Source organism: Chaetodon trifascialis, chromosome 17 (assembly GCF_039877785.1).
Source record: "Chaetodon trifascialis isolate fChaTrf1 chromosome 17, fChaTrf1.hap1, whole genome shotgun sequence".
NCBI classification, from domain to species: Eukaryota; Metazoa; Chordata; class Actinopteri; order Chaetodontiformes; family Chaetodontidae; genus Chaetodon; species Chaetodon trifascialis.
In genome coordinates this window covers 13,378,819-13,391,876 of record NC_092072.1, presented here as the reverse complement: position 1 = coordinate 13,391,876, position 13,058 = coordinate 13,378,819, and the positions used below count along the sequence as shown (strand labels likewise).

Here is a 13,058-nt window from a genome sequence, read left to right as displayed (position 1 = left end):
ATTCGATCAATACGTGTTTATTTCTCTCTCCTCGGATTTCTTTAATGTCCTTTCGTAGCTCTTTTGCCTCTGCCGTGAAGCCTTCAAATCCTGTTTTAAATTCAGTGATTTGCTGGGAGATATCATCTTTCATTTCATCTCTTTGAGGCTTTGTTCCAAACTTTTGCCAGCTGCCATGCCGTCGGGTGATTGACTTTCCCCACGTGCCTTGTCGTCTGTCCTTGTTTTCTTTGAGATCTCTGGAGTTATCGCCCCTGAGCGCAGGTTCATTCCGTAACGATGTCCTTTATGAGTTCATAGCGTTATTTTTACGTTGTGATTTTGCCATTTAGAGCAATTTGACTGCAAACAGCGCGCCCTTCACGCTGTTCTGTCGTGCATGCTGCCTACCGGAAGCCGCTGATTCAACTCCTAATGGTCAAATAAATTATATTTAATTCATAAAATTAATATAGACCCATATACCTACATGTAATTAATTGGGTTATGTGAAAAATGTAAAACAAACAAACAAACAAACAAACAAACAAACAAACAAAAACAAAACAAAGCAAAAAACCCTGTGCGTGCATCTACGTGAATTTTTTTTTACACCACGTGACTCCGGTTGTTTGACAGGCGGACTGACGGTGTTGGCAAAAGGTAATGATGTCGAGTCTTCATATTCATCATGGATCAAATTAAAAGACCAAAGAAGCCTCCAGGTGCCCAGTTCAGAACAAGAAGAAAAGAAGAAGAGGAGAAACGGGCAAAAGATAAAGGTGTGCAGGTTTCTATGAGTGACGGTAGCCTATCAATCAATCGATCAATCAATCGATCAAACTTTTTTATATAGCACTTTTCATACACACTGAAATGCAACACAAAGTGCTTTACAAGAGTTAAAAACAGAACAACATTAAAAACCCATTACTCCCAACCTTCGTATGTACTAACACACACCCCGGACTACACACACACACACACACACACACACACACACACACACACACACACACACACACACACACACACACACACACACACACACACACACACACACACACAAAGAAAAAAAAAAGTTTTAGCATCTTCCTTGAGTTATCCACTGACAACACAAAGCCACACAAAGGAAATATTTGAGACACACATGAGACGAGTTAGGGGTACTTTTAATAACTTCCATTTGAAAAAAAAGTCCCAAAATTTAAAGAAATGATCTGCTACGTTAAATACGTACACACATGGTAAACTCGTCATTAAACTAAATATCGGTCTCAGAAACTCAATTCAATTCAATTCAATATTCCCTTATTCGTCCCTCGAGGGGAAATTCCGAATTTCACAGCAGCATCAATAACAGAATAGAATATTAAAAGACAAAGTGCACACAAAGTATATACAAAAGGGTGTAAACGCGGTCAGTATCGAGCTGTAATGATCTATTTTCCTTTAGTTTCTATTTTGCTGTTTTTCTTTACTTGATTTGTAAAAGCACTTTGAGTATAGCCATTTCTTCAGACACCACTGCCTGTGTGTTAGTGAAATGCCTCAGTTTTCAGAAGATGAGTTCTCATGTGTCTAAAGACTTTTCCAGTGGCATTCCAGTCAAAACCTTTGTGTCTGCTGTAATCGCCCATTTCAGCAGTGACATTCCAGCGATTATCACCTCTTTTGTTACAGCCTTTGTCTGTGAGAGTGATTTACCTGTTTGTGATGGACCACACTTGAATCTGCTAAATATTCATTAGATGTTGTTTCAACCATCTCTGTCCAAAATATTAGAGAAAGTCAAAATAGTACTTGATAAATACAAGTACTGATAAATAATATCTTAAATGGATCTGAGTGTTCTGTTGTTGATTAAAAAGAACAATATTAGACTGTGTGAGTGGCCAGTATTTGATAAAGAGGTAGAAGCATCTTGCCAGTACCTTCGGTCATCTTAACTTGACAAATTGTACAATAAATGATTTCAGTGGACATTTATATGTAAACCCTGTCAGTGTGTGTGTGTGTGTGTAGGGAAGTGTTGCTTTGTTTGAAGCTTCCTTGTGTCCCTTTTTTTTAAAGCAACCCATCCAGCAAAGGATAAACTCCCTGTGTTATTAACTGAAAAATGTAAAATTACTTTTGCATTTAGTTCACCCAAAATGTGCCTTCTGATTTTGCTTTCTTCTCTCATGTTTTTCATTATTGTCTCCCTAAACTGTAACACTTCTTGCAACAGACCCCAGAGCAGCTGACTAGCACAGCTTCAATCAAAGACAAAGTGAAATCAGCTGGCTTGCTCAACATGGAAGCTTCTAAACTTGTTTTTGCACAGAGCACTCAGTCCAGGTAATGTGTTGACGCATCTGATGAGGATCACTGATGTAAATGACCTTTGTCATTATGTGGGACAAAAGGCAATAAGTCTGACTTTGAAGGAGTGACGTGCAAATGTGAATGGCTGGAATGTGATTGATTGCTCATTGCAATGTCAGTGTGTATTAGCAGACCAGCCTTTGAGAGGCTGAAAACAGCTTGTTTATTTTGTGTCTTTTAACAACCAAAGGAATAATGTTGTACAGGCTGTACGATGGAAAACTTATGTTTCAAACTAAAATGTCCACAGTCCCACAGACTGAAGCAGGAACAACACTCGCCTGCAGATAGCTGAGAATGAGCTGAAGTCTGTCTGCTGTGACCAGCTTCGACGTGAGTACTGCTCTGAGATGGATTCATTTCAGCTAAAGAAAACTTCAGTTTTCCTTTGAGGTTAACATTTAAAGTGGATGATTTATTCTAAAACTGATGACTGTTTTGAAAAATGCATTGGCTTTGTTTGAATTAGAATCAAATTATAGCTTCAGACGCTCACAAAACCTTGTATATTTTTGTAGATTTGTGTAGTTTGTTGATCTGTTGCCTTTTTTAAAGTTTTAATTCTGAACAACTTAGACTGCTAATGTGAATAAACAGGCAGATCAGTCTGAGAACATCCATATAGACACACAGACAGATGAACTTTTGGAACTGCACCATTACTGTGATGACTGGCTCCACCTCCAGCAGGAATGGCTCATCTGCTTATCAAAAGGTCCTCATTAAGCTGCAGTGCACACCCTCTGATGTCCTATTGTCCCAGCAGGACTTATAGCCACAGGTGACCCCTTCAGGTTCACATCACACTGCTCTGTGTGTGGACTCGACTGATTCTCTCCAACAAACAAGATGCAGAACAAGATGGAGAAGCGTGGAGCTCAGCTGCCTCTCTTTGCTCTAGCCAGCAGCTCTCAGCAGCGTCTGTTCAGGAAGAGCACCACCTACCTGGCTAAGATCGCTGTCGTCCTCCAAGACGCTCCACACAAGATGCTCACTTTCACTCAGGTAAGAGAGAGTCAGTGGCCATCTGTAAGAGAAGAGTCCCATGAAACACAAAGTGTCATTTTCAAACCTTTCTTTTCAACTTGATGTTTTCCAGCTGATGGACAAGCTGGCACCACTCATTTGTGAGGACAGAAAATCTGTTGAGAACAACATCAGAGTGTGTTTATCAGCCAACAAATGTTTTGTCAAGGTGAGTCTTTATTCCAAACCTTTTCATATTTCAAATGATTGTATCATTTCATCAAAGGGGAAACTGAACCTCTGTGTCTAAAAGCCTGTGTTGTGTTTTCCAGGTTCCAGTGTTTCCTGATTCACTGGACAGTAAGAAAAACTACTGGAAACTGGAGCCCAGTCAGATCACAGCAAAGATGGTGCGTCGTCACTTCAAAGGGATCCTGCAGCTCTTCCCTGAGTTGGCCTCCAAAGTGGAAACGGAGAACATGAGCAGAGCATCAGAGTGCCACTCAGCTCTCCACTGTGCTGAGGCTGTTCACATCAGGTGTGAGGTGAAGTTCAGCGGTCCTTTCTCCATCGAGTCCCTCCTGAAGAGAGACAGTCCCTCCGCAGCCTCTCCTCTGTCCGGTGTGCCGCTCGGAGCGAAGCCGCAGCCTCGGTCCACAAAGAGGAGCTTCAGCTGGGACCCCGAGGAGCCTCTCCTCCTTCAAGCTGCAGCTGGAACTTCTTCCATCTGCTCAACAGGGGGCAGCACACACCGTGGACTCACTGCTAATGGAGCTGCTCAGCCCATCAAGAGGATGCATGTGTGCACTGAGGCCTCATTCCCCGTCTACAGCAGAGCCAACCCTGCTCCTTATTTCAGCAGCCCACACAGCAGTTACATCACTTACTCTGTACCCACATTTACCCATGATGCTTTCCGTGTCTCCTATCTCCAAACTGCACTTATATGATTTTTTTTTCTTTTTTTTTTTTGAGTGAACACCTCAGATTTTTTTCCTCAGAAACCACACAAGGCCCCCAACTGGTCTCATGTGTGTCTCAAATATTTCCTTTGTGTGGCTTTGTGTTGTCAGTGGATAACTCAAGGAAGATGCTAAAACTTTTTTTTCTGTGCGTGTGTGCGTGCGTGCGTGCGTGTGTTTTTGAGGTCGGCATCTGACCATAAGAAGGCAGCATCGTATGTCAAAATTTGGCATGAAATCAAATAATTGTCAACATCCATCCATCCTTTTGTGCAACATTTTATGTGATGTTGCTATTGATCATTATCAATATTAGACTGTCTATTCATAGTCACACCTGTCTTCCTAATCTCACCTGTAAATCTAGGTCATGTCATGTTTTAGGGTGTGAGGAGACTAACCACAACATCTATTGGTGCCTGCAATGATTTCAAGCACCAGAAACCATTCGATGGCATTAACCCGATCACTTGGTTGAAATTTGACCTACCAAACCATCAGTTTGAAGGCTGTAGTCACCTTATTCAGTGGGTGACATAATACTGAGTTGACTGACCATGGTGGCATGGTTTTAGTTGAGCAAATAGTTAGTAGATGAAATGTGTTTGCGTTTGTATTTGCAGCACATCTATGACACGAGGTACATTGCCTGAGCGATGACCCACTTAGTCCACCTGAACCTGGACGAGAGAATGGGAGTGTCGCTCTCCACCACATCTTGCTGTTAGGACACAAGACAGTTGCTAAATTCTGATCGATCAGCACATTTCCTCTTCACAAACAGGTTTGGTGGTAAGGCAGACTGTAAATAGTGTGCATGTGAACACCTGAGATGGACTGAAAATTGCATGTTTGCACAGTTTTTAGCCCTATATGCACTTTTGTTTTTAAAGCTTTGTATCTACCTCAAGTTATGTTATTCAGCAAGTAAAACCATGGGTTAACAGTAAAGTTTTACCAAATCTTTGTCTTCCAACATTTCATTTAAAACAAGAGTGAACAACTCAACAGGTCAGAGGAGATTGAGCTTTGTTCCTCACTTTTGAGTTACAGAGCAAATAACTGAGTAGATTGTGTGGCTTAATGTCATGTTTAGATACTGATTCTCATTCATTTTATCCCCCAGCTTGATACGCCTTATCAAGGTCAAGCATTTCTCACTGATAACATCAGAGCATGTGAGTGTTTCAGTTGAAAGCACACCATGGGAGGTCTCTCATGAGCCAAGAACTTGGCTTGACTTGACAAGGGCAAGGAAGAGGAGTTGGATGAGCTCAGCATTTGGCACTGCATGCCCACGACATACTTCCACACTGCAGGATTAGTGGTGGACGACCTAGATTGCAGTGCAGCCCTCCTGCCCTCCATCTTTTTTTCCCCCTCCCTCCCAGACTGGTCAACAGAGATTACACTCAGAGAGCAGAGCCTGGCAGTCAGACAGGACAACTGAGCATGTGACTGAGTGACACACTGAGGGACAAAAAACCACTTCTCTTCCCTTTTCTTCTCTGCTTCTCATTTTCCTCTCCTCCACTGTATTCCTTATACTTTTGTGTAATTTACACAGACCCCTTTATCTTCCTCCAGAGCAGCTTCTGTGGGGATATTACATTAAGGACTACCCTGGGATGAGGAAGGCCTTAATCAAGCATAGGAACTGCTTTGTTTTCAATGTCTGTGTGTGTCACAGTGAAATCCTTGACTGTGACACACAGAATATTATGGAAGTGTTGGGAAAATGATACCAGGAGACTGAGCTGACAAGTTTTCCTTTGACTGCATGATCAAAGGAAACTGGAGCTTGTCTGTCTGTCTGTCTGTCTGTCTGTCTGTCTGTCTGTCTGTCTGTCTGTCTGTCTGTCTGTCTGTCTGCTGTTAAGGATTAACTTCACTTGCTGGTTTACAAACTGGTTCAAGCATTAATCCCCTGTATTGTACAGAGAATACTGACTGTATCTCTGTATGACATCATATAGCATCTCTGTATGTACGCATGTTTTGCTCTGATGTGTGTGTGTGTGCGCGCACGCGCGTGTGTGTGCATGTTGCAGGCTAATCTGAGACAGTTGCTCTGCAGCTTGTTTACATGAAGGCCACCATGGAAGCACTAATATTAGCCCTCAAACTACCATTTCCTCCCAGATAGCAGTGGTGTCTCTAGAGTGCTGAAAATATCTTACTGTCACCAAGAGTCATTGTCTCATGCTCTGCACTATTATAGCAAATACTTGTAATAAGAATACTATAATGTAAACATTTGGCTTACTGTAAAATGAAAGCAAGGTTATACACATCTACAAATACAGTAATGCCAGGTGGTGGACAAAGTATTCAAATTACCCATAAAGATAGGCATGCAAAGTAACTGTAGTAACTATATGTGTGTGTAAAAAAGAAGAATATTTTACTCAAAATATAGAATTTACTTAAATAAGTAAGTTACACCATAGAAAAAATACATTTACCACAAAGGAAGTTCATATAAAACCAGGTAACCACAGGAGTAAATTACAGGTGTCTTGTCTTTCTTAAAGATAAGCTCCAGTAGATCAGCACATCATCTTATTGAACTCCCTGTTCTCATGTAATGTCCTGAGTAAATAACGGAGGTGTCCTGAACGTAACGGACGTAAGAGGATAAACAAGCACCACGTTGACATCCGCTCACAACAAACAACAATGAGGGCAGTCACGTCGCGCTCGTCTTCCTCGTCCCGGTCCCGCCCTGCACCGCCCACAGCTGCTGCTGTCATCCGGAGAGCAGTGTATCATCATTCCAGCCTGTCCATTCAGCCTGCCTGGCCGTGCTGCGTTCAAGGGCTGCACATAAACATAATCAGGTCCGCTGTTGTTTTGTTTTGTTTTGAAAGCCGCACGATGCAGGTTTGCGCTGCACTAACTTCACAGTGACGAAATAGTTGCTGCAAAGAGAAAGTAATCTACATTCAATGAATAAAAATATAAAAAAAATTAAATATAAAAACTAAGTCCTGTGACAGTATGTAACTCATGAAGTTTAGTGTTATAACCTCTGTCCCCTTCATGGCACATCAACATCACATCAGAAATGTCCCAATTTTTCAGTGATGAAATGTAACTAAGTACTTCTGCTCAACTCAACTACATTTTCCTGACAGCTGTAATTATAATTATTAATTTTTCAAATTAAGATTTTACCCCCCCCCCCCCAAAAAAAACACATGATATATTGTCATATCTTTGAATACCTACTGACACTATAAGATACTATTGACCTATCACAAGGGACATCCCAGTAGAAACTGGGCCTTGAGGGCCCCTTTAAATGGGCTAATAACAATTAACAGCATTTTCACTTGCAGCACTTTTTTTTAATTACTTTTATTAAGAGCACGAGTGTTTTGTCCTGTGTAGGAGTGACCTTTGATTTACATGAGTGATACTGTGGGATTACAACCTGCCTCTGAAGAGCATGCTGTTTGTTTATCCTCACTATAAGGTTAATAAGGAATAATTAACAGCTGGGATATCTGGGTCACAAACTAATTCTTCACTAACTATTAACAACACCACAGACACTGAAGGAGGCAGTATCACAGTGCTCCAATGATGTGTCCAAAACAAACTGTCAATCATTGAAAACACGGTACAGTATCCACTCCTCCCGGCAGTGCAGTGTGTTTTGTCCTGCACTGAGTTAATTAGCTGTAAGTTTTCCTTGGCCGTGACTGAATCTGTAACTTTGAGGACACGCGGTCTGTAAAACATCCTTCACACATCACAGTCATGCGACCGTCTCCTTCCGAAGCTCCACCTGCCCTCTGTAACACCCCTCAGATACTTTTTAGTGCAATAGTTAAAGATTTGGGGAAATATGTAATTTTTTTAATGCAGAGAGCTGGATGAGAACAATACTCTCATAGTTGTGTGCTGGATCTCCTGAATAGGTAGATGTTATCTTCGCTTTAATACTTGAAATAGGGGGGTAACAGCTAGCTCTCTAAAATCTGCCTACCAGCACCTTTCAAGCACACAAATTAGCAGGTTATATCTAATTTCTTCAGTTCAAAAAATGATGTATTGTAAAGACAACTCAATTTTGCAGGGGTTTAGGTGCCAGACTGTTTCTTGTCAGACCCACAGTGACAACAAAGCTAGGTTAGTGAACTTTGAAGTTCCTAATAGCTGGACTTTGTTCAGACAGAGCCAAACAAGCCGTTCCCTGTTTCCAGTCTTTGTGCTAAGCTATGCTAACAGGGCTTCATAATCACCATACAACCGCAAGAGTGTTATCTCCTCTCAGTTAAGTACCAGCAATGATACACATTTCCCCAAATGCTGACTGATTCCTTAAAATAATTACAGGAATCTTGAATCTTGAACCTGTTCCTGTGTTTTTAGAGGCAATGACAGGAGAGGTGTTCTTAATCTATTTCATTTTTCAGCCCCCCCACCCCCACCCCCACTCCAATGATCCAAACAGCTGTGTCCACTGTTTATGTAAACCCTATTGTTCTGCTGTGCATCAACTAATTTTCTGTGTGGAGGACGTTGTAAACAGTGTCCCACTTGCGACACAGCAGGGGCTGCTATCACAGTTTTCCCTCTGAATGTCACAGGACACAGACCTCCTCCCCTTTAATACATCCAGGCAGGAAGCCTGTGATGAGGATCAGACTTTTAATTTCACTATTAGGCTCCAGTAATTCCAATCAACACGATAGGAACTCACTGAAGCTGTGGGTTGAATATCTACTTGATATTGTAGCACTGTAGATAAGTCTGAATCTAGCACTGTGCGGCCTTACCCACCAGCTAAACTTCTGTCACCCTGACCTGAAATATTTTCCTCAGGAATCAAAACAGAGCATGGTTAGGTGCAGTTTCCACTGTAGCCACCGGTCCAACTCCGACAGCAGGCTGACCTGCTGCTGCTGGAATGCGTTGCTCCTGCCAGAAATAACTTGGTGATTTGGTGGAATTTCCACATGCATGAAAAACTAACATATGGAAGCGTATTGAACATCACAGGCTCAGCAAAACAACTGTTTTCCAATGTAATCACGTTTTCATCTCATCAAAGCGATTCCTGGGGAGCACCAGTGTGAGTACAGTAGCACAGATTTACACATGGCACAGCGTAAAAACCCTCTGAGAGTGCTGCTCCAGCGTTGTTCCAGGGTGTCATCAGCACCCACTGTGCCTTGGCATGTTTACTGTGTCTAAAATTGGTGCTGGTGATAAAGACATTAGCGCTACGGTGGATAATTTGACAAACAGTGACAGCAGCTCGAGTGGGATTAGCTAAAGTCCACTCGCTGTTTATCTTTTCTTATGCAACACAGAATGCGCTCAGTCAGATGCATGCTGTTCATTCATACAACCAACACCCCCTTTGTATTCAGCTGTGTAGCTTGATGTGGACTACTCCCTTTTGGCAGAAAAGGGCAACTATGCATATCGGATTGTCACTTGACTGCATATAATCATTTGTTCTCATTCAGTTACAGTGTGAATACATGCATAAACACACTTTAATGCGTTACTAGTCTTGTGCCTTTGCTTTTCCTAGAAGACAGAAGGTTGTTCATGCCTTTTTAAGATTCCACCCTTTAATAATTACACAGACCTATTTGTCTCACTGCTTTGAGAATGTGTCAGCTGACTGCCAGCATGGTTATGTGACTCTAAACAATCCGATAAATATTTTTGATAGCAATTAAGAAGATGGACTTATCATGTTGTCATATTCTATGGATTACACTGTCTGCATTAGACAGGCATAGAAATTCAGTCAAAGGTGAAGACTTTAGGAGTGTGTTCACATTTTGTATTTGCCCAGTTAGTTTAACCTTTGCCCCCTGGGGCCCACAGACCAAGCAAACACTGTTATTAAGACTTTACTGTGTAATGATGACTGTTATACAGCAGGAACATTTACCCAGCCCGGTTAGTCACTCAGTAACAGCCTTATCAACATCAAGAGAAGCGAGGACAGTCTTATCATAGCAGTTACTGTACCTTACTGAGATAATCAGAACTGAATATAGGTCGGGCTGAGGAAAATGTCCCATCAGAACCACGCAGGCGCAGAAAGCACCACTGCTGTTAAAGTCACTCTGTAAAAATCCACTGTTTGTTCGTCTGTTGACCTGTGATAAGGTTCATACATGCACGCTGCATAAATCCATAAAACACCTGGGTGCTGGCTATTAGGGAGTAAAAGGATCTCTTTCTGTGGTTAAAGCCACAAACTAAAATAACAAAGCGGTTTACAATAATAATGTGTGAAGGGAACAAGATCCGTCTGTTAAACTAAGCAAGAAGAAATTAGACGTGATAGAAAACACGTGAAGTGTATTTCACGTGGTACCTGCCACAGACGGCTTGTAATGATCGATCTGAACGCCACAGCTAACCTCGGAGAGTGACTCTTCAACTTCTTTGTTAGTTTTACAAAAACATTTTCCAGTAACTGTCACACAACATTCATTCTGTTTTGCCTTTCACTGAAAGTACAATGCAGGCAAACCCGCTCATTACTCCTCATTACAAGCCTTTTACTACGTGACTCGACACACATTTCACTTCATGTGCATCTGAATCACCCATTCTTCTTGAACGTATGTTGCATCACAGTGTGTTGTCACAACTGGTGGAATCCACCTCAGAGGAGGGCCATACAAAGACTCTGGGATGGGCATGTATGGAATGAAGGTGAGGAGCAAGCAGATGTCAGGAAACATAATCATACCACTTTTAATGTAAGTGCAGTTGCTGTACAGGACTGAGCAGTGGTGGAAGAAGTATTCAGATCCTTCACTCCAGTAAAAGTACTAATACCACACTGTGAAAATACTCCGCTACAAGAAAAAGTCCTGCATTCAAACCTTGCTTGATTAAAAGTATGCATTACCAGCAGAATGTACTTAAAGTACTCATTTTGGAGTAAAATTGTCCCTGCCAGCCTACTTTTAAGCACTTTATATACTCTTGGCTAGTTTAATCTACAGCATTGCATCATATTCTATAAGATGATCATGTGTTTGTAGCGTTGTGTATATATTATCTGTCTCTGAGATGTAGAGACATGAAGTTGCACAAAATGGAAATACTCAAATAGAGTAGTACAGTACATGACTAAATGTACTTTAGTTGGTTACATTCCTCCACTGGGATTCAGCAGTAGTAAGTGGAATGGACGAGCTTTGACGGTCAGTGTTACATTTTCTGTCTCTTATTATCTGCTCTGTTTGCAGTGAACAGCAGTTCATCGTGGACATGAACTGAGAGATCAAACACACTTGGACTGGATGACCCCTGACAGCCACGCAGCACAGAGAAGATCCAGAGGCCAGGACACAGTTTCAGCCAGTGCTACTGCTGCATGTGCACTCGTGGAAAAAAGAGAAGAAGGAAAGAGGAACAAGACCAATGAATTACACAAAGAACAGCATCTAAGTCCAATGTTCCTTGAATGTTCAAATATTCAAAAGTTTTCCAGTATATTCTCTTTCTTGTCTGCATGCTGTGTCCTTACACCACCTCATCTAATGATTTATATGTCTTTACTTCACACTAAGCTCCCTGGAACCATTGTACAGAATGTTACCAAGAGTAGCTTTATTTGTATAGCACTATAAGAAAATTAAAGGAAGGAAGTGCCTCACAGGCTGATTATTTTCAACCTGTGAAAATAAGAATCATATGAAATCACAAAGACATTACAGTTAACATAAAGGGTGAAGGCCACACCTGAGGACTGAAGGAGCTGTGGCCTCGTTCTGCCTTGTAAAGTCTGCCAGCTGCTCGTACGAACACGGCAATCAGCCAGGTGAAAGTCCACCACCTTTATCAAGCATTGAGACACTGCGACCCACATATGCTGCACTAAACCTCTCACAATCTTTGTTTCACAATTGTGGCTGGACAGGACTGTGCAGTCAGACGCATGAACACACACACTCGGGGATGCTCGCGTTTTTATTAATGGCCAGATATGTAAGATTTCGTCCAACGTCCGTCTGTATTACAATGTATGACTGACCTGAAATTAGCATAGTGGTTATGTTTTCCCCTCCAATGCGCCTATTGTCCAGTGCGTTCCTATCAAGGGCCTCACATTACAAGCCCACAGTGCGGCTATTGTATCTTGACAAGGACCTTTCACACGCTCATTGCCAATACTAGCACTTATTGGCAGATTCACAGTGTTGACAGCCAGACTCTTGCAGGTGTGGAAATTTCCATGGAAAACCCTGCACTGTAGTACATGCTTAGTAAGTGGATGGATCTGGAATCACAGACCTAGAAGATGCTGAGCAATGCATTTATACAGACAAACCTAAGCACTCAGATTATGTGTACTGTGTGCACGCTAAAAGGTGTCATGGCACAAAGAGGCCTTTCAACATAGGGCATTATTTCAGATTAGCTATCTGTTTGAAGCCACTTGTTGAGGGGATTGCTGCAGATAACATGTCTTGCATGTTTTCCCTCAGAGTAATTTGTACAGCAGCTCACACGGGAGCAAACCATCTCTGTTGTGGTATTGATTATTGCATGTGTGGGACAAGCTAACTTTGATTAGACAATAGCAGAGGCTATCAAGGAAAGGCGGTATGATCCAAGGAGAGGGAAGGGCTTCCCTTTGTACGCACTTATCTCCTCTTGGCCTCAAATCAAGGTTGCTGGCTGCCTTCCTTGTTCTCCAGCTTCACTCAACCACAGCTGACAGCGGCTCAAACACTTCTTTAAAAAATGTCAGCTGCTGGGATTGCGAGAGACTGTGAAACAAAAAGAGAC

The 13,058-nt window shown here is 41.9% G+C and overlaps 1 protein-coding gene across 1 annotated transcript; it reads left to right on the top strand.

The window, feature by feature from the left end:
* The first annotated feature begins 3,207 nt into the window (after window positions 1-3,207).
* On the top strand, window positions 3,208-4,262 carry LOC139346138 (forkhead box protein I2-like). The gene is made up of 3 exons (XM_070985069.1): window positions 3,208-3,351; window positions 3,446-3,541; window positions 3,645-4,262. The coding sequence occupies exons 1-3, from the start codon at window positions 3,208-3,210 to the stop codon at window positions 4,260-4,262; spliced, it is 858 nt and encodes a 285-aa protein (XP_070841170.1).
* The last annotated feature ends 8,796 nt before the right edge of the window (window positions 4,263-13,058 follow it).

Coding starts and splice junctions, on each gene's coding strand:
- LOC139346138 (XM_070985069.1), top strand. CDS start 3,208: ATGGAGAAGCGTGGAGCTCAGCTGCCTCTCTTTGCTCTAGCCAGCAGC. Junction 3,352..3,445: donor AGATGCTCACTTTCACTCAG/GTAAGAGAGAGT, acceptor GATGTTTTCCAG/CTGATGGACAAGCTGGCACC. Junction 3,542..3,644: donor CCAACAAATGTTTTGTCAAG/GTGAGTCTTTAT, acceptor TGTGTTTTCCAG/GTTCCAGTGTTTCCTGATTC.